The sequence below is a fragment of the Anolis carolinensis genome, chromosome 2, assembly GCF_035594765.1.
Source record: "Anolis carolinensis isolate JA03-04 chromosome 2, rAnoCar3.1.pri, whole genome shotgun sequence".
Lineage (NCBI taxonomy): Eukaryota > Metazoa > Chordata > Lepidosauria > Squamata > Dactyloidae > Anolis > Anolis carolinensis.
Window position 1 is genome coordinate 197,701,509 of NC_085842.1, and position 22,521 is coordinate 197,724,029.

General features: G+C 43.1%; 1 protein-coding gene across 4 annotated transcripts in view; it reads right to left on the bottom strand.

The window, feature by feature from the left end:
• LOC100557872 (mitochondrial adenyl nucleotide antiporter SLC25A23) overlaps positions 1-22,521 on the bottom strand; it is an 82,211-nt gene that overhangs the window by 22,856 nt on the left and 36,834 nt on the right. For 3 of the 4 annotated variants that reach the window (XR_010003210.1, XM_062971502.1, XM_062971501.1), the window contains exons 3-4: positions 12,501-12,588; positions 10,295-10,406 (exon numbers count right to left, since the gene is read on the bottom strand). Coding sequence is in view for 3 of the 4 variants with exons in the window: in XM_062971502.1 (XP_062827572.1) it covers positions 10,295-10,406; positions 12,501-12,588 (200 nt within the window). In the remaining variant the exon portion in view is untranslated. Of the gene's footprint in view, positions 1-10,294; positions 10,407-12,500; positions 12,589-12,903; positions 12,948-22,521 lie in introns of all 4 variants that reach the window. The other variant, XM_062971503.1, reaches the window with a different exon arrangement.

The window sequence follows — 22,521 nt, forward strand, 5'->3', positions numbered from 1 at the left end:
CCCTGGATGTAGACACTATACTATTTATCTCATTGGCTTTTTTAGCTGCCGCATCACATTGTTGGCTCATGTTTAACTTGTTGCCACGAGGACTCCCAAGATCTTTTTCACACGTACAGCTATCAAGCCAGGTGCCCCCCATTCTGTATCTTTGCATTTCATTTTTTCTGCCTAAGTGGTGTATCTTGTATTTGTCCCTTATAAACTTCATCTTTCAGCCTATTGCTCTAATCTGTTAAGATAAGTTTTGAATTCTGCTACTGTCGCCTGTCTTCTGGCTATTTGGTGTCATCTGCAAACTTGATGATCATGCCCTCTATCTCTTCCTCTAAGTTATTCATAAAGGTGTTGAACAGAACTGGGCCCAGGACAGAACCCTGCAGCACTCCACTCGTCACTTCTTTCCAGGATGAAGAAGACGCATTGGTGAGCACCCTTCGGGTTCATTCACTTAGCCAATTACAGATCTACCTAACCGTAATTTTGCCTAGTCCACATTTGACTAGTTTGTTTGCCAGAAGGTCATGGGGGACCTTGTCAAAGGCCTTACTGAAATCCAGATATGCTACACCCACAGCATTCCCTGCACTACCCAATGAGGACTATTGGTGTGACTGTAGCTATTCAATGCCTGTCATTTATAGGGTCACCATAATTCCAACCTTGACTTCTATCTTCCTTCAGGTCAAGGATGGACAAAGTGCTTCCTGACAGTCCCCAAAGCTATTTTATAGGCTCTATAGTCAACAGGGGCGGTCTAATGGCCTCCTATGCTATGTGAAAGGCATTTTCACCTCATTAAGAGGGCTTTTCCATCACAGTTGGAGGACTATATGGAGAGCTTTTCCACCATGTTTGGAAGCCACCTGCTCACTCCAGGAGTAAAAAGAAAAGTAAAAACTTCTACTTTAAATATGTTTTTCTCCAAAATTACCTCTAGGGGGCATGGAGGGCTTTTCTACAAAGTTTTGGAAGCCTTCTTTGAAGTGGGAAATTTTTGTTCACTCCCTGGGTTTTTTAAAATAAAGTCATGGTTCCTCAAAGTCCCAAAAGATGATGCAAATACTTGCTCCTCCATGCTTCCTAATGTTTAGGGCATTTGGGAGTAAAAAAACCCAAACAAACCCTTGCAATTTCTTTTTGTGAAGGTGTGTTTGGTCACATTCTCTTGGGAAACCAGTGCACCTTCTTGGTCTTTCAGAGTTGCCCACCTTTGTTCTAGATGCATATTTTGCCCACCATCTATCAAGAATGGAGAAATGCTAGATGCACACACTTCAGTACAGGCAGTCCCCTGGTTGCAAACATCCAACTTACAAACTAGTCATAGTTACAAATGGGGTGAGACAACATGAAATGAGAGAAATCTACTCCTCAGAAGGGAAATTTACTCCTGAAAGAGATATCATGGGGAAAAGATGTTTCCACTAAAGCTTTATCACCAATCCTTGTTTCCACAACAAGACATTTTTTTTTCAAAATCCAATTACCACAGGGATAGAAAGCGAGGTGAAATTTTCTGAAAAGGAGCACAGACAGCGAAACAAACACCACAGGAGTATTAACAGTTCCCTATGCCATCCAAAGCATAAGAGTGTGTGTGTGTATAATGGCTGGAGTTACACTTAAAAATGTACCTGTTCTGACTTACATACAAATTCAACTTAAGCACAAATCTACACAACCTATCTTGTTCATAACATGGGGACTGTCTTTATATTTGGTTTAAACCTTTCATAGTCTTCAGATCCCTCGTTTAATATAGTCATGGACAGAACCTGGCAAATGTTATTTCACACCCTAACTATATGAGATTTTGGAGGCTGAGTCTTAAAAAAAAAACATTTCAAGCTCTGGTTGTTGATTTTGTATTTCAGCTGCTTTTAAAAGAATGATAAACAAAGTAAGTGAACAAAAGGAAAAGAAGCCACCATTAAGATTCCTTGTATGACTATAACACACTGGACTGCAAATGTTGCAAAACAACTGCCACCATATCCATGCTGAGACAAAATGCACAAAGCTTTGCTTCTGAAAGGGTTTTTTTTTAAAAAAAGACCCTAAAAAGTGGTAACACACAAAACAAAAGTGATACTACAGCTAGGATGAAAGACCTAATAAACTACTTCAGACAACAAGAAAAAATGATTGAAGTATTAAAATGTTAAATCAGGTTAATGGCTTATCTAGGCCAAAAAGATTTTCACAGTTCACCAACAGCTGTATGAAAATCTTCACAGACAAATATTGGTGTAACTGCAGGCTTTTCTACATGGAGTACAAAAAAATCACATTCCCCTCATAGGAGCTCTGATCATGACACACAATGCTTTTGGCAATTCACTTACAATGTGTTTCTTTCAGAAGTACTCTGTTTCAAAAACCCTTGCCTTTTATCCTTGGGTTTTATAGACAATGGAGTTTTAGGCATGTGGCCAGTCCTCCAGGAAGCATTGCTTCGCAATATCATGGAGGAGAGCAGTTAGCTGTTGGTTTGAGATGAGCATTCTCGCCAAGAAGGGTTCTTTTCCAGGTTGAATTTTATGGGTTTTTTTTAAAGGTGTGTTTGTTTGTATTTTTGCATATCAGTATATCAACGTATATCTTCTTGACAGAAAATATGCTTATTTGCATGCATCAGTGGAGCGGAGTGGGAGGGAAAAGGAGAATCCATTGCTGTGTGTTTGAAAACAATACAAATGCTGGAAATGTGGAATGCTCCCTAACAATGAGGTGAGCTTGGCATGGGGAAAAGTATAGCAATCACAGAATCATAGAGTTGGAAGAGACCTCACGGGACATCCAATCCAACCCCCTGCCAAGAAGCAGGAAAGTCACATTCAAAGCACTCTCGACAGATGGCCATCCAGCCTCTGTTTAAAAGTCTCCAAAGATGGAGCCTCCATCATACTCCAGGGCAGAGAGTTCCACTGCCAAACAACTCTCACAATCTTGCCACAATATATGTATAGTGTCAACAGGGTCACAGCAGAGTCGATGTGGATCAGGAAATTCTGGTGATCAGGAGCCCCCAGTGGCAGAATGGGTTAAATCCTTGTGCCGGCAGGACTGCTGACCGACAGGTTGGTGGTTCGAATCTGGGGAGAGCAGAGCTTCCCATGCGGGGACATGAGAGAAGCCTCCCACAGGATGATAAAACATCAAAATATCCTGGGCGTTCCCTGGGCAACATCCTTGCAGATGGCCAATTCTCCCACACCACAAGTGACTTGCAGTATCTTAAGTCGCTCCACACACACATACTCACACACACACACACAAAAGTTAATTTTGGTGCCAATCAGATTTTTTTCCTACACTGATTAAGTAAAGGCACACTGTTCCTAATTCAGCAGGTGACATAGAGCTATCTTGACTAGTAGAACTCTCAGCACCATTATCTATGTATCCAGTCTTCTTTCCTGTAGTATAATTATGCACTGTGTAAACAAGGCCTCCCTTGTAATCACTCTGAATGTCCCACCATTTCGCTTCCCCGGATGACCAGGCTGATACGCTGGGGAGAAAAGCTTTTACCTGCCCACTTTCTCCATGCCATAAATAATTTTATAATGGGATAAGCACCGGGGAGATCCAGGCTTAAATCTTTTCTTTATCATGAAACTCAAAGAGTATTTTGGGAGAGTCTTTTTCAGATTAATCCATCTCAAGAGCTGTTGTGGAGATAAAGCAAGGTGGACAGAGAGGAGCAATACTACACCTTGCAGGAAGGGTGGTATACAATTTTAAAAGTGGTGAATTTGTTTGAAGTTAATTGTAGGAAGGTTGCACATAAAAATGACAATTAGCCCAGTGCGCATCAAAGACAGATGAGGAAAATATAAAGATCACACAGCACTATCTCCTTTCAGCACTAGGCACAATCACGGTGGGGTCCCTAGTACAGGGGCTCTGATCACAACACACAATGCTTTTGACGCTTGAGGCTCAGGTGTCGGCGGTGGCCAGGTGGGTCTTTGGACAATTAAAACTTGAGCGCCAGCTGAGACCATACCTCGAGAAGTCTGACTTGGCCATGGTGGTCCATGCCTTGGTTACATCCAGATTGGACTATTGCAATGCTCTCTACGTGGGGCTGCCCATGAAGACGTTCCAGAAACTCCAACTTGTTCAAAGGTTGGCAGCCAGGTTTCTAACCGGAGCTGGTTATAGGGAACATACAACGTCCCTATTAAAGCAGCTCCACTGGCTGCCTATAAACTGCCGGGCCAATTCAAGGTGCAGATGTTGATCTATAAAGCTCTATATGACTTGGGCCCTGCCTATCTCCATGATTGCAACTCCCCCTATGAACCTATGCGGGCCCTGAGATCGTCCAGGGAAGGCCTCCTCTCACTCCCACCTTCGTGGGGACGAGGGAGGGGGCCTTCTTTGTAGTGGCCCCCTGGCTCTGGAATATCCTACCAAAGGGGATTAGGCAAGCCCCTACTCTGTCCTCCTTTCACAAGGAGTTGAAAACCTGGTGGCTTTGCGGGTCTTTGAATAATTTTCTCTGGTGTACCACCTACCCCTGGCCCTGAAACATGTTGTACAAGGATAATCTATCCCTAATAACAGACCATGTCAACCCATCTGATTATGTATTCTGTTCCTTCTGGTTGTTGTGATTGTTTCTTATGGTCTTCACTGTTTTACGAATTGTATAGGTCTTTAATTTTGTTTAATAATGTGTGTATTGTGTTGCTTATGTAATGTATATTGCTGCTTTTAGGCTTGTAAACCGCCTTGAGTCCCTTCGGGGAGAGAGGGTGGTATATAAATAAAGTTTTACTTACTTACTTACTTACAATTCACTTACAATGTGGTTATTTCAGAAGCACTCTTTGTATGGCAAAGAACCATGCACAACCACAAACCTCCTTCTGTGCTGATTGAGAGAATCCATAAACATACATTCCTGCCATAATTCCAGCCGACTACACTAGACTGATGTATAGTAGCTTGTGCTAGCCATGGAAACTCACTGGGTGCCCCTGGGAAAAACACATTCTTTCAGCCCAAGAGGAAGGCAATGGCAAACTCCTAGGAATAAATCTCACCAAGACAATCCTATACTAGGGTCTTTGGCTTGAAGATGGATATAAAGCCATCACAGCCATTCCTGGACAGTGGTTGAGTTATGGGATGCCTGGATTGAACCTTCCCCATAGGAGGGAAACAAAGCCTAATCACAGTGGTTTAGAAAGCAATATAGACAATCCTCAAGTTATAAACAAGATAGGTTCTGTAGGTTTGGTCTTAAGGTGAATTTGTAAGTTGGAACACGTACATTATTTAAGTGTAACTCCAGTCAATGTGTGTGTGTGTGTGTGTGTGTGTAAGTTTTGGATAGCACCACCCTGTGGTATTTGTTTTGATTCCTGTGTCCCTGTTCAGAACATTTCACCTCACTATTTTTGTTCCTGTGATAATTGGATTTTTAACAAGTTGGTTTGTTGTGGAAACAAGGATTGGTGAGAAAGCTTCAGTGGAGGCACCCTTTTCTCATGGTAATTCTTTCAGGTGTGAATTTTCCTTACAAGGGGCAGATTTCTCTCACTTCCTGTTGTCTCACCCCTGAGTCATTTGTAAGTAGGATGTTTGTAACTCAGGGACTGCCTGTAGTGTAATATTCAAAGCCAATATGGCATAATGGTTTGAGTGTTGGACTATGATTCTGCAGAACAGGGTTCAAATTCTTGCTTGGCCATGAAAACCCACTGAGTGACCCTGAGCAAGCCACATACAGTACTCCCAGCTCCAGAAAATCCTGTGATATGGTTGCCTTAGTGTTTCCATAAATCAGAAATGACTTCAAGGCACAGAGCAACAACATGTAGTATTCGCCATATGAGTCCCTGAAGCCCCAATCTAATTCAGAATCCAACAATGCATCTGTGTTGATCTATATCAACAAACCAGTTATAGCAGTTCTCATTCCCAGCATGAGCAGACCTTTTGTCAAGCTAATGCGTCTCAAGTGCCCACTCAAGACCACCCCCACCATCAGCACTCCCAAACAATCTACATTACAATCAGGACAACTCACAACAATATGTTTTTTGGGGAAAATCTATCTCCTCCAGTATGAATTGCCAATAGAATCATAGAATAGTAGAGTTGGAAGAGACCTCATGGGCCATCCAGTCCAACCCCCTGCTTCTTGGCAGGGGGTTGGACTGGATGGCCCATGAGGTCTCTTCCAACTCTACTATTCTATGATTCTATGATAGGTTCAGAAGGGACAGGTAAGCCAAGGGAAGACCAGAAGACAATCTGTGCAAATCAAAATATCCTGGTGATTCAATCCCACAAGTTCTGGGTTCACTAGACACATTCCTAAGAGCAGGGAAAGGAAGAAAAACTCAAAGCACTACAGCCAAGAACTTAATGGAACATTTAGCATTCCCAGGCAGCCAGTAGAGTTGGAAAGAGGAAAGAAAGGAAGCCTTTGGAGCAAATAAGGTTAACCCTACCATGTCATGCTCTCCCATGACGGATTCCAAGCCTCTGGGAAGCCAGAAGTCTGCCTCCCACTGCTCAGCCAGGGCCAGCAGTTTTGCATCCCCAAGGACCCTTGAAGACCTCTGCCCATTTGAGCCTTCTTTGCCAGAAGAGAGTTCTTCCATGTCAAGATGCTGCAGAAAGGTGAAAGCGTTGCCAGGAAGTCAGGCAGTAAACCTGCCGGCAATCTCCTAATGGGATTGAAGGGCTAAACAGTGGGTGAAAGAGAGGGGATGGACTTAGGAGAAGCCACTCCCACCCAGCACGTGTAGTTTATGGACATGGAAGATGCCCCAAAGTCAAGCAAAGAATCAGGTCCAGAGAAAGAAACAGAACCACATAAAAGGATCGTTGATGACTTGAATTGATTTGGCTTCAAGTCCAAATGGTATCCACCTCTCATGGGACCAAATCTCTCAGGAGGGTTCTTCTAAATCCTTTCACTGTGGTGAGTAGGGGTGATGCACTTTCACACTCAGATGCAAATCCTATTTATCAAAACAGAACTTGTAGAGAACTTTCCCACCTATTAAAGATCCATTTGACGCCTTCTTTGCCACCCTTCAAAAAATTTGGCATTTGAGGGAGACCATGAAGCTTGCTGCATGGTAGGGCCTGACTTTTTTCCATCATAGTTTGTAAGATCTACAGAGATACTCTCAGGAACACCTCAGCAAGCGAGAGTCCAAAAGTGGCAGGCTAAAACCCAACACCTCAAGCCATGGCTGATATCGAATGAGAAACTCCCTCCTGGGCACACAGAAGACTGGGCAACTTGAAAGGCACTGAACAGACTGTGTTCTGGCACATTGAGATGCAGAGCCAACCTTAAGAAATGGGGCCATAAAGTGGAGTCCACGACTTGCGAGTGTGGAGAAGAGCAAACCACAGATCACCTATTACAATGCAGCCTGGAGTTCTGCCACATGCACAATGGAGCACTTTCACAGCCACTCCAAGTGGCCAGCTACTGGTCAAAGGACATTTAGTATAATGCCAAGTTTTTAACATTGTTTGCATTTTTAAATACATCACAGTACCCTCAGTTCGCTTCTGACACGATAAATAAATAAATCTCTTGATATCTGCCCTTGGCTAACCACTGGATTCCCCAGCCATGTGCCCACTTTGACTTTGATCTGTGTTGACCCCCAGTAGCCCTGAAATAGTGCAAAAAAAGAAAAGAAAAAAGGAATGAGATATGTGTTGTTATGTGTGTTGGGCTGGATCTGAAAAGCAATGTAGCACTGAAGGGGTATCTGCTGGTGAGAGCCAACCTTGAAATCAGGCAAGCCCCCACTCTTCTAGCCTTTAGGAAAGATTTAAAAACATGGCTCTTCCGGTGTGCTTTCGGAGAGTAACTGTTATACACTTCTTTTGTTACTCCCCCCAACATCTATCCTCTAGACTGTTTCTCTATCTTATGTCCCTGTTCCCCGTGGTTTTTATTCTTATCTCTTTCTCACCCCAAGTTTTAACTGAGTGTTCATGCGGCCCGCCCTGTTATATTGCTTTTTTGACTTTGTGTTGTACTGTACATTATTATTTATTGTATTGTTTAATTGTATTATGATATGTTGTTTTTATATTTTGTTATATTGTATTGTCCTGGGCATGGCCCCATGTAAGCCGCCCCGAGTCCCCGTTGGGGAGATGGTGGCGGGGTATAAATAAAGTTTTTTTAAATTATTATTATTATTATTATTATTATTATTATTATTATTATTACCTTACCATTAGTGAGGCAGCTGCCTCAGGCAGCAGACACAGAAGGGGCAGCTGTGTCTGGGTTCCCAGTTGTGGGATCTGCCTTGCAGCAAGGTTCCCCCCATCAGCATTCAATTGCTCACCCACATGGAAGTGCAGATGAGGGGTCAATTTGACCTTTCCCTAAGGCAGCAAAAATTCGGGACAGCCCTGCTAGAGGCCTACCCATCCCTTGTGACCCCCAAATCCATCCTCACCAGTCCCTCCACCTCAAATTAATAGCAGAGTCCAGTAGGCCCTGTTTATTTCTCTCTCCCTCTCCCCCCTCACTTGGGGGGCATGACATTGTGTTTAAATAGAAACTTTAATCTGCCTTGTTCCGATCTGCTGATGAGATTAGCGTGGCTGAAACAGGAGAGTGAAGAAAGAGGACCTTGGCAAGAACCCAGCACCTGGGGAGCTGAACTTTTACCGTTCTTCTTATATCTACCCAAGCCCATCCACCGTAGCCAGTTTCTGCAGAGTTCAGAAAAGGATAGATGAGGAGGTCAGAGACTCAGAGGAGAGTGCCTTCCTTGCTAGCTTGTTTCTTGGATAGATGTGGCTTGCGAATGCAGTACTTTTGACTGGGGGGAGTTGACTACAACTCTCCGAATACGCCTGGGGGTTTCTGGGAGGCTTTGTTCAAAAAAGTAACTTTTCCAAGCCCCAGCCAGGAATTTACCGAAGGATGGGAAATCTTTGTTTTGGTTCAGGGAAGAATCCCTTTCAAGTACTTATCTGCTTGGATTGCATGTCAGCTGCAGGGCATGACCTGAAGATAAAGGAGAGCTCACCTCCTTTCTTGTTCTCTCTCCATTAGTCCCTCTTCTCTCTTTCAGATCTGTTTGATAGTACACAACTGTAGAAATCTGATTCCACTTGGACTGCCATGGCCCCATCCTACTGGACTGTGGGATTTCAGTAATTTCGGAAGAATTATTTAGGAATTATTTGACAGAGTGTCTTCCTAAACTACAATGACTTGGGTTGTGAAAGGCTTTTGTGGCCGGAATCACTGGGTTGCTATGAATTTTCTGGACTATATGGCTATGTTCTAGAAGCATTCTCCCATTATGTTGAGAACACAGAAATGCTGGACCACTCTAACAACCACCATGTCAGACTACACAGAGAAGCCATTGAAATACACAAGCATGTGGACAATTTTAACAGAAAAGGGGAAACCATGACAATGAACAAAATCTAGCTACCAGTATTAAAAAAACCTCTAAAACCAGAACAGCAATAAAGAACAACACTCAGAAAACAGGGTGTTTCCAAACAGGAAACAATCGGGGGCAGCTAACACCTCCCAACAAATGATTCCCCCAGGCAGGAATCGGCCAGGCATTGAAGCTGCAAGGTTTTTCAATGTGAATTAAGGTGATTAATTGCAACATTCACACTTGCCTCCAGCAGACAACACTTCTTTCTCTCACCTTGGAGATGAGCAAAAATGTTTTGACTTCTCTGTAAAAAAAAAACCAACCCACCCTTTTGCTACTATAAAGAGTGCTTGCTTGGAATAAAAAGATTTTCTTTAAACTCTTCCCACACTGTTTTTCACATGCCTGCTTGGTGGCATAGGGTTCTCATCGCCCACACAGAACAAGGAGGGAAAGTCTCTGCAGAGTCAGAGGTGAAAGTGCAAGTCAAAGCCCTCACTAATTTCCCACTGAGCTACTAGATCAAGTGGGGCAAAATCAGTGGGTAGAGGCAGCTGAAGATTTCAAGGAGTCACATCTCCGTCTCCAGAGCTGTAGGGGGGCTTTTTTGCAACCTTGAAAAAAAAAAACGTAATCAAACAAACTTTTCAACAATTGATACAAGAAAAATAACAGAAAGAATAATAACCATGTTTGCAGCAACAAATGCATTTCTGGTAGGCCCTTCAAGTTGAAAATGGTGAAGCTTTAACCTGTTCAGTAAGAATCCACTTTCCAAACTGCCATGTATCCACATGCTTGCCCTTCTGTATTCATTGTAGCCAGCCATTCTTTCAGGAAGCAGGGTAGAAGAGAAAGAGAATAATCCAGCTTACTGTTGAGTGCTTCCAGTAGTGTACAATCTCCTCCATGTTCTCCAGGGGATTGAGGATAAAATGGTCCCGCCATTCGTGCCAGTCAATGGTCATTGTGCCATCCTTGTCTATGCTGCAAAACACACACATACACAATCAAGCCTGGATAAAGGTGAATGAGGCTTGGGAATGTTTCCCAAGTCAGGGTCCCCTTTCTGCAGATGTGTAACCTTTCCTAGGCATGTCTACATAGAAATTAGTTACTGTATTGGCTATATCAGGGGTCCACAAACTTTTTAAATGGGGGCCAGTTCACTATCCCTCAAACCGTTGGAGGGCCAGACTATAGTTTTTAAAAAATTATGAACAAATTCCTATGCACACTGCACATATCTTATTTTGAAGTAAAAAAACAAAACGGGAACAAATACAGCCTCAATGTTAATCATATTTATTTATTTACATCACTTTTACCCCGCCTTTCTCCCCGAGGGGACTCAAAGCGGCTTACAATAAATAGGCAAAAATTCGATGCCTAAAAACAATGTAAAAACAACAATTCATATAAAACAATCTACAAAACAACAATTCATATAAAACAGATATCATTACAAAATAAAATCACATAATAAAAAAATAAAGAGGAAGAGACCCCTTCGGCTTTTGTGCACCAAAACATAATCAAACCACCCCTGACAGATGGCCACCCAGCCTCAATGTTAATAATAATAATAATAATAATAATAATAATAATATCATCATCATCATCAAAATAATAAAGAGGGTTGGAAAAGGCCCCTTGGACCATCTAGTACACCCCCCTTTGGCTTTTGTGCACCAAAACATAATCAAAGCACCCCGGAAAGATAGCCACCCAATCATCATAATCATCATCACCACCGCCACCACCATCATCATATAAAAACACCGTAATAAACAGGGTTGGAAGAGACCCCTTGGGCCATCTAGTCCAACTGCCTTCTGCCTTTGTGCACAAAATACGCAAGCAAAGCTTCCCGACAGATGGAAAGTATGCGCGAGGCAAGTGAGGAGGCGGGAAAGGTGTGCGTCTTTCTCTCCTCCCTTGCCCCATGCATGCCTTCCTTGGCGGCGGTGGCAGGAAAGGTGCACATACGGCGAGGGAGAAGGGACAGGTGCACACCTTTCCTTCTTTCTCCTTTGCGCTGCATGCGTCTTCCTTGGTGGAGGAGGAAGAGGGAGCCACAGCCATGGGGACAAACCTCGCTGCTGTGGGGACAAACCCACAGAACAGGCAGCCGCAGCAAGAGCCAGATAAATGTTTTCAGCGGGCCGCATGTGGCCTGTGAGCCATAGTTTGAGGACCCCTGGGCTATATGAATAATGTATATGCTCATGTATAAGTCATTCACATGTATACATCATGAGCAGGTTTGGAGGCCAAAATTTTGAATTTTGATGTGACATGTGACTTAGTCACAGTTCACTGCACAGAGAGGGAAAAGTACCAAAACAGTCTTAGGAGGCCAGTCGGCCCAATCATGTTCATTCTTCCATCCAGACATTTTAAAAGGCCAGAAGCGGCACAATAGCAGAGAGAATAGGTTGATGCTTCTTTTAGGTTCTCCCAGGACAGTCTAAGCTCTTCTCTTTTAGCATTCCACTCACAGACATCTCCTTTTATGAGAAGAGTTAAGGTACAGTACTTACATTGACCCATGGATAAGACAACCCAGTTTCTTTTGGGTTGATTCTTTTACTAAAATGTCAAGACTTATATACATGAATATATATGGTAATACAAACACAAATGACAAGAGAGAGCAGCAAATGCTATCATTCTGCAGTATGGATACAGCCTAAGACACTTGGGTATTCACTGCTATTTGAGAAGCCAGGCATCTTACTTCTTGGCAGGGGGTTGGACTGGATGGCCCACAAGGTCTCTTCCAACTCTATGATTCTATGATTTTATATGTACACAGATCTTAAGGAAATTACTCTTCTGGACTACAGCCTCCATAATTCATGCTGGCTGTGGGATTCTCAGAAATATGGTCCCTAGGCAACATCAAGATGTAACATAATTAACCCAGAGCCCTAGTTGCTTCCTGATCCCCATTCCACTCACATCTCCAATTCTGCAACCACTTCCCCAGAAATGAATGTAGCTTTTACTTGCACAACCCTGCTAACTTTAACACCACATTGTGGAGGCGATGCCATGCAAAGATAGCCCCAGCCTCACCTGTGCAAGATTTTCTCCGCTTGCAGGAGGGAGATGTAAACCCCCAGACCGTGGAAGGTTTGCTGGATCTCAGAGACATCAATCTGGCCTACAGCACAAGCAGAGGGACAAAGAGGGTGTCAGTTGATCTGGTGAAGAAACCAGGGTGCACTCCACAATGCTGTTGAATCAGGTGAAGCTGGGGTTCTTGGGACGTCCCTGAGTGGGTGAAAGTGAGCTGTGCCCAAATCTTTGAGGAAGGGGGTGCAGAGGCAGGGAGCCAAAGGATCAGCAGTTTTTGAGGGATTTCTCGAAGGAGCAAAAGTGGATTAGTGAGGGTGACAGCGAATGAAGGGTTGGCTGGGAAGGGAGGAAGTGCATACTGTAAGAGCAGGGAGGGGAGACACCATGCTGTCAGCCATACCAGCCTTCTGGATTCCCATACTCAGCCCCCTGCCGACATCACACCTGGAAAAGAGACAGAAAAGGGGGCTGCAGGGCGCAGGTGTCTTCTAGGTCCTGATGTGCAAGAAGGCATAGCTCTAAAAAAATGATGCCTACGCCATTCAATGGTCTGCATTTCAGAAATATAAAGGTTAGAGCCAAGTGTGGGTATGTTGCTGTTTAATATCAAGACTACATACCCCTTCATCCCCAGCCAACATAGCCAGTGGGTAGGGGATATGGGAGTTGTGGAGCAAAAAAGTAAACTTCTGAAACTTTGGATCAAGGGTGAAGAAAGCAAGAGGCGAGAAAGGCTGAAGGGACAAACCGCACAGCCAAGCAAGCAAGAAAGCTCTCAGTGCGAGAGCTGATAGCCAAGGGCCTCCACAGTGGGAATAGGGGCAAACCCAATTCAGAGCCATTTCTGCAAAGCCCATGCCATGCTCCATCCTCTGTGAGCAGAAAACACAGTGACTTCAAAAATGACATTGGTTGGGTCCTCAGGTTTGTCTTGTTGACACTGCCTTGTTGACACTGACTCCATATGTCATCCCTGTCCCCTTTGCCTGGATCTTTGATAAGAAAGGAGTGGGTCTTCTAGCAGCGGAACATGATCTCAAACCACCCCACTTCCTGCGCTAAATTTCCATGGTGTTTCTTTTTTCATTCGGAACCTAAAAGAAAGCATGTATGGCTTCATGGTTTGGAAACAGCATGAGTGTTATTTTGCGAGAAATGCACAGAATGGGAAGCCGCTTGGGGCTAAAGAAATCCAAAGCAACCATAAGTTCAGAAGCAGCAAGACTACAAGTGGGGAAATATGCACACCTGTGCACGTGGGTATGTAGGCATCATTGGTATGAATGATTAGTTGCCAGCATCACCTTTCCAAACTCTGCCTCCTGGTGGCAAACAAGGAGAATCGTTTGCTATTTTGCACATTATTGGCAGGCCACCAAGGAATCCCAGGTACTGTAGGTTATACGCTTTGCCCTCTATCTCCGTGGGCTCTGCATTTGTGGATCTCACTACCCACAGCTTGAAAATACTCCCCCAAAACAAGCCTGGATTTTGTCATTTTCAAAAAAGGAATACTATTTTACTGCACCATTGCATATAATTGGACTTGAATATCCATGGATTTTGGTATGTAAAGGGGGTGAGGCTTGAACTAAACTCCAGCAGATAACAAGGACCCACTATATTTCAGATAAGAGAACTGGGGGAAAAATATCCCCAATAATTCCTTTGCTTTTAAATGGATACTCCCGTTGCTCTCATCAGCAACTGTGGGACAACTGGCCAGTGAAGAGAGATCATTCTCAATGTTTGGAAATATTTGCTACAAATCCCAGAATCCCCCACCTATGGCCCACTCTGTTCTCTTTCTGGTAACTCTCCAGCCTTTGCTTTATTTCTGGTGAGGTTGTGAGGATGCCTGCCATAGATGTGGATGAAACGTCAGGAGAGAATACTCCTGGAACATGGCCATACAGCCTGGAAAACATAGTACAATCCCATAAATCCCCACTGGGAAGCAAAGTCTCTTCTGGCTATTTAACAGGCTGCAGAATTGGGATTCGGTTTCTTTTGCCCTGGAACTCTGAATCCTCAAAATGGGTGAAAACTAGCTTACCATAGTAGTAATTTGCCTTAAGTAAGAAGGGGCCAGCATTGGACTATGACTCAAGACCAGGGTTTGACTCCCTGCTAGGTCACGGAAACCCACGCCAGTATCTTTAGTGAGTCACACACTCTCAGCACCAGAAAATCCCATGATATGGTTGCCATAAGGCACAAATGATTTGAAAGCACACAACAGAATGGCCCCATTTATTCTAGTTGTTTTGATTACTAGCCTTATGGTCCAAATATCCCAAAGGCACCAGATCTCCTCTGATTTTGGAAGGTAAGTATCGTTAAGCCTAGTTAGTACTTTGATGGAAGACTACCAATGAATATCAGGTGCTGGAAGCTATATTACAGAGGAAGGAACTGGCAAAACCACCTCTGAAGAGTCCTTGCCTGAGAAAGCCCTATGAAATTCATGGGGTTGCCACAAGTCGACATGCAACCGGAAGACACATACACCTAGAAGTATAGGATTTCTCTGGCTGCACGGCAATAGCAGTTGCATTTACCCCCTGCTTGGAGTAAAGCTTTTTCCAGACCAGGCTGGGAGCTGAAGCAGTGGTCTCTAGAAATGTCACTATTTGGGAGAATAAAGCTTGCAAAATCCTGCATTTAGAATAGTCATTCTGGGCTGCACTATTCTGGGAACTGAATTCCAAAAAAAGCAAAATTCCCAGAGAGAGAGAAAAAGAGAGGCAGACTATCGCCTGTATCTAGTTGTCAGCTGAGTGACAATCCATGTGTTTCAAATCAAATAAAATCACACCCTGTGCCATCTATTTTAAACGGATTATAAATGCCAGAGTCATACACTGAGAGCATTTCTTTGGTAAGAGTCAGGGGTGGAATTGCAATCCAATATTAGAAATATAATCCAGTTCTTATCAGTTTAATAGGTATGTACTGCAGCCTTCAAATTAATGTAGAAGAACATATTAAAAGGATATATATATATAAGCATCATGATTTCTCCCTAAATGACCTCTATAAGGAGTTATTAACTCAGTTGGACACAGTGAGCCAGCACTGCCACTTTTTTTCTTGCCACCGTTGGTTGCTAAAATTAATAGGATCCCAGCCAATACTGGACTACTTGGCAGGGTGTGTCTGTAATACATAGCCTTACCCTGGAATTATTTGTTTTACATGTACTTAGAAGACAGTTAAATTTATTTAATGCAAGCAAATGAGTGTCAATTCCAGATGTGTTGAACTACAATAGCAAGGAAGGGAAGTCTGCCTTATCCATATCATAATGTTTTCAGGGTGAAGTTTTCAGCTAGGCTAATGCAACGCTTAAAAGAATTTGAGTCTGGTTTGAGCACAGCTAGGAACAGTTCTTTTTAAAACCGTTACCCTTAAGGAAAATAAAAGGGCATTGGCCACCTCTGTTTTTCTACCTGATTCTTCTGAGCCCAATAAAGTGACAAAGGAATGAAGAGAAACAGAGCACAAACACAGACCCAAACACTTACCATGGGGGTTAGGTTCCAGGACCACCCGCAATAAGTTTTCTTTTTCGTGTCAGGAGCAATCTGATTCGCTTCTGGAGTGAGAGAATTGGCCGTCTGCAAGGACGTTGCCCAGGGGACGCCCAGATGCTTTTGATGTTTTTTTTTATACCATCCTTGTGAGGGGCTTCTCTCATGTCCCCGCATGGAGCTGGAGCTGATAGAGGGAACTCATCTGCGCTCTCCTCGGGTGGGATTCGAACCTGGCAGCTTTCAGGTCAGCAACCCAACCTTCAAGTCACAAGGCTTTAGTCCACTACGCCATCGGGGGCTCTACCCGCAATAAGCGAACATCCATGAAGTAGGGACACTATATTTATTTAAATATTTATACATTATTTTAGTAGTTATACACTATTTTAAGTCTTTATCAACCAATCATGTGTTGATAAATCGCCTCCTTCTCCTCCCGTTGCTCCTTGGGCTCCTTTTCTCTCCCTTCAGCTTCTCCTTCCTCCCTTCCTTAGGCTGTAAATTGTAATTGTTTATGATTTATAATCTCTATATATAAAAGAGTGATGGCATCAGGGCAGTGGACAAAACAACAAAACTACATGACCCCCAACCTCGAAATTTGACAACACAACCCATCATCCACGGCTCTAGGTTGATACAACAAAAAAGAAAAGAAAAATAAAGTCCTAATTACAGGTAGAGGAATAATAGTTTTTATCCAATTGCTGCCAGTTTGAAGGCTAAGTTCCGCCTACTTGGTCTCCTAGCAACCTACTCAGCCCAGGGGACAGGCACAGTTAGGCCTCACTTAGGCCTCTTCCACAGATTATCAGATTTTAACTGGATTATATGGCAGTGTAGACTCAAGGCCCTTCCACACAGCTATATAACGCATTTATAATCTTATATTATCTGCTTTGACTGGATTATCTTGACTCCACACTGCCATATAATCCACTTCAGTGTGCATTTTATCCAGCTGTGTAGAAGGAGCCTCATATAATCCAGTTCTAAGCAGATAATATAACATTATCAATATACAGCAGAGTCTCACTTATCCAACATAAACAGGCCGGCAGAACGTTGGATAAGTGAATATGTTGGATAATAAGAAGGGATTCAGGAAAAGCCGATTAAACATCAAATTAGGTCATCATTTGGGATGACAAATGGGAGTAGATGAATAGGTACTGCTCCGGCAGGAAGATAACGGTGCTCCATGCAGTCATGCCGGCCACATGACCTTGGAGGAGTCTATGTACAACGCCAGCTCTTCGGCTTAGAAATGGAGATGAGCACCAACCCCCAGAGTCATACATGACTGGACTTAATGTCAGGGGAAAACCTTTAGCCTTTACCTTAACTACCACCAATTCCTCAATACTTTATTTCCCATACCACCATACTTCGCCACAGCAACGCGTGGCCGGGCACAGCTAGTATTCTTTTAGAGTTTATTGAAAAACTGCAATACAGTGAACCCGCAAAAAGTGAACCGCAAAGTACTGAGGGAACACAGTATGTTGTTGTTGTTCACTGTGTATAAAAGGAATTAAATGATTGCCTCCCCTCTGGGAAGATAAAACAAAATATATATATAAACTAGCTGTGCCCGGCCACGCGTTGCTGTGGCTTAGTCTGGTGGTGTTGGTCAGTCTACCTTAGGTTGTATTTATGCTGTGACCTCCACCCTTCTTTATACTCACATTAGTAGTAGTATTTGAAGTCTGTTACCTTCTTCAATTTTTGTGTTGATTGATAATTGCTTGAGATCCCTGTTGTCTTTGGTTTGTTGTTAATCGTGATGTCTGATTCTGCTGAGTGCGGTTTACATCTTATTGTGGTACAATAGTCTTTTTTTTTTTGCCTGTGTAGGTGTTTATTGTTGTTGTTGTTGTAGTGGTCATGAAGGCTGGATAAGTTAGATGCTACTGTATTGTTTTTTGGAGGCCCAGTGTAGCACTGACTGGCCTCTCAGCCTCAGTCCCTGGCTGTTTCTTGCCTGTGATGGTGTTGATTCTTATTGTTGTAGTTGTTGTCATTGTTATTATTGTAATTGTTTTTTTGGAGGCCAAGTGTGAATGTAGGGATTGGGGAGGTGGATGAGTTGTGTTGTCAAATTTTGTATTTGTTATAGTCACAATGCGTTGTTGTGAGTTTTGTGGGTCCGGATTCTGGTTTTGTGGTGTGGTTGTGTTGTTACAACCGAGAGGCAAGGCTTTTGTGTTGTGTTGCCAAGTTTTGTATTTCTGGGGCGTTTAGTTGTGTGCCAAGTTTTGTATTTCTGGGGCGTTTAGTTGTGTTGTTATAGTCACGATGCATTGTTGTGAGTTTTGTGGGTCCGGATTGTGGTTTTGTGGTGTGGTTGTGTTGTTACAATCGGGAGGGAATGCTTTTTTGTTGTGTTGCCAAGTTTCGTATTTCTGGGGCGTTTAGTTGTGTTGTTATAGTCATGATGCGTTGTTGTGAGTTTTGTGGGTCCGGTGTGGTTTTGTGGTGTGGTTGTGTTGTTACAACCGGGAGGCAAGGCTTTTGCATTGTTTTGCCAAGTTTTGTATTTCTGGGGCGTTTAGTTGTGTTGTTATAGTCATGATGCGTTGTTGTGAGTTTTGTGGGTCCGGATTGTGGTTTTGTGTTGTGGTTGTGTTCTTACAACTGGGAGGCAAGGCTTTTGCGTTGTGTTGTCAAATTTTGTATTTCTGGGGCGTTTTGTTGTGTTATAGTCACGATGCGTTGTTGTGAGTTTTGTGGGTCTGGATTGTGGTTTTGTGGTGTAGTTGTGTTGTTACAATCGGGAGAAAAGGCTTTTGTGTTGTGTTGTCAAGTTTTGTATTTCTGGGACGTTTAGTTGTGTGCCAAGTTTCGTATTTCTGGGGCGTTTAGTTGTGTTGTTATAGTCACGATGCATTGTTGTGAGTTTTATGGGTCCGGATTGTGGTTTTGTGGTGTGGTTGTGTTGTTACAACCTGGAGGGAAGGCTTTTGTGTTGTGTTGCCAAGTTTTGTATTTCTGGGGCGTTTAGTTGTGTTGTTATAGTCACGATGCGTTGTTGTGAGTTTTGTGGGTCCTGTGTGGTTTTGTGGTGTGGTTGTGTTGTTACAACTGGGAGGCAAGGCTTTTGCATTGTGTTGCCAAGTTTTGTATTTCTGGGGCGTTTAGTTGTGTTGTTATCGCATGATGCGTTGTTGTGAGTGTTGTGGGTCTGGATTGTGGTTTTGTGGTGTGGTTGTGTTGTTGTAACCTGGAGGCAAGCCTTTTGCATTGTGTTGCCAAATTTTGTATTTCTGGGATGTTTAGTTTTGTTGTTATAGTCACTGCGCCCGCAACTTTATCCTTTTATATATATAGATAAAATGTAATAATATTGATGATGATGATGATGATGATGCGTGTTTTGGTGAAAGTTTATGTATTTTTGTGTTTTTATCTATGTAATTTATTGTATATAGTTTATGTTCATATGTTTTTTGACTTTGTTGTACCCTGCCCTTGAGCCATCAGGAGAGGTGGGTAATAAATAGAATTGTTATTATTCTTATTATTATTAACATAGGCACACATGCCAAAGCAGGATTAACGCCTGACTGAGAAATATAGGGCATGCCTCTTTTAAGATGCTGTTTGCTGTTTGTAATTGCTAGTATTAAATCTGTATTTAAAAAGTCTGCTGCCCAGTTAATTTGATGAATGAGAGTGGTATTTAAAAGTTATATTAGAAACACATCATTTAAAACTGATACATGGTTCTGAAAGATAGTCCAACTGAGGTCCTCTCACAGTGCATTCCCAACCTGGAGTTCCCAGATATTTTTGGCCTTCAACTCCCAAAATTCCTAACAGCTAATAAACTGGTCTGGATTTCTGGGAATTGTAGGCCAAAAACATCTGGGGACCCCAGGTTGAGAACCACTGATTTAGGGTGTTTTGCACCAACTTATGGGCTGCTTTCTGGGGTGACCTGAATAAAACTCATCACAGTAGTCTAGCCTTTAAAAAAAGCAGCTGGGAGTTGCTAGGTCAGCATCACAACTCAGTGGACTCAATGTTTGCTTCTATGTACATTTGCTTCTATGTGTGCACCAAACCTGGAACAGCACACACAACTATTTTTAGAACTATATCTACTTTGGAGAGAGCTGCCTCTCCTTGGAACTTTTCAGCCCAAAGCTACTCCCACACAAATACATGTAAGCACATAGTCCTCTCCTACTCCTTAAAATAAGAGGAGCACTGTATAGATTGCTCCATAGGGAAGGATGCAACGAGAAACCCTAAAACTGCTGACAACAAGGCAATTGTCAATTAGTAGATCTCAATGGCCTCCACTGCAACTTGGGCCAGAAGCAAATATCTTCGAGTGCATCTACACTGTAGAATTAATGCAGTTTGACACCACTTTAACTGTCATAGATCAATAGTATGAGATCATGGGAGGTGTAGTCTGATGAGACATCAGCACTTTTGGGCAGAGGAATTTAAATACAGTAGACTCTCACTTCACCAGAACTCAAGCAACCAGAATTCTCAAGTAACTGGCAAACATTATTGACTGGTTGTATACAGCATTCACAAAGCTATTTTTATAATACAATAAAACAATAAAACTGTTATATTAAGTTAAATTTGTCTCTGGGTTGTTGTATGTTTTCCGGGCTGTATGGCCATGTTCCAGAAGTATTCTCTCTTGAAGTTTCGCCCACATCTATGGCAGGCATCCTCAGAGGTTGTGAGATTTGTCTCTATTTGTGTTAATTTGCTTTTAATTACTATATTTCAATATTAATATCAATACATATAGTACATTTTATGATATGGTATAATATAGGTTAGGTTTATTTTTAACAGTCAGTAACCCTCAAGCAGCGGCTTAACCCAGTGGCGCAGCAGGTTAAACCGCTGAGCTGCTGAACTTGCTGACCAAAAGGTTGGCAGTTTGAATGTGGGGAGTGCAGTGAGCTTTGAAAACATGCAAATGTGAGTAGATCAATAGGTACTGCTTCAGTGGGAAGGTAACGTCACTCCATGCAGTCATGCTTAGAAATGGAGATGAGCACCAACCTCCAGAGTTGGATACAACTAGACTTAATGTCAGGGGAAAACCTTTACCTTTACCTCAAGCAACTAGAAACTACATTGGGTTGCTGTGAGGCCATATTCCATGTCACCTTTGATCCTTTTAGTTGCCCTCCTCTAGACTCGTCCCTTCTCTTCTGTAGGTTAAACAGACCCAGCTGTTGAAACTGCTCCTCATAAGGATTGATCATTTCCAGACCTTTGATCTTTTTAGTTGCCCTCCTCTGGACCCATTCCAGCTTGTCAATATCTCTTTTGAATTGTGGTACCCAGAATTGGACACAGTGTTATTCCAGATCTGGTCTGACCAAAGACAAGTAGAGGAGCACCATTACTTCCCTTGATCTAGACCAGTGGTTCTTAAACTTTGGTCTTCAAGGTGTTTTGGACTTAAAACTCCCAGAAATCCCAGCCATCTTACCAGTTTAGGAATTGTGGGAGCTGAAGTCCAAATCACCTGAATGACCAAAGGTAGGGCACCACTGGTTTATAGTCTCTATCATTCCCACTCTTCCTGTACCTGTTACAGTGTTTGCTGTCCATCTGCTTTTTCCATTTGTCTCCTCCACAGCAGCTGCTTGCATTGCATGGGCAGGAGATCCAGAAGATCACAGTCAACACAATTCCTTCCCTTTCTACCCTTTGAGATCTTTTCCATGGAACAAGCAGCTATTGATCTTTTGCTTTAATTCTCTCCCTTTGACCCCCAGTTTGGTTTCTCTTTGCTCTTCTTTTATCCTCTTAGGGTGCTATATCAGAGATGTATATTAAACTTAAAATTTGTTTTTTAAAATGTCCTATCCTTTTGCCCCCCCCCCCCCCCCGTGGCGCAGCGTGTTAAAGTGCTGAGCTGCTGAACTTGCGGACCGAAAGGTCGCAGGCTCGAATCCGGGGAGCGAGGTGAGTTCCCACTGTTAACCCCAGCTTCTGCCAACCTAAAAGGTTTTCCCCTGACGTTAAATCCAGTCATGTCTGACTCTAGGGGTTGGTGCTCATATCCATTTCTAAGCCGAAGAGGGGGAGTTGTCCGTAGACACCTCCAAGGTCATGTGGGCGGCAAGACTGCATGGAGCGCCGTTACCTTCCCACCGGAGTGGTATCTATTGATCTACTCACATTGGCATATTTTCGAACTGCTAGGTTGGCAGAAGCTGGAGCAACAGCGGGCGCTCACTGCCAACCTAGCAGTTCGGAAACATGCAAATGTGAGTAGATCAATAGGTACCACTCCGGCGGGAAGGTAACGGTGCTCCATGCAGTCATGCTGGCCACATAACCTTGGAGGTGTCTACAGACAATGTCGGCTCTTTGGCTTAGAAATGGAGAGGAGCACCAACCCCTAGAGTCGGACACTTAACGTCAGGGGAAAACCTTGATCTTTTACCTATCTTTTTGCTTTCCCAGAAAAGAGGCAGCCAAATCCAAGT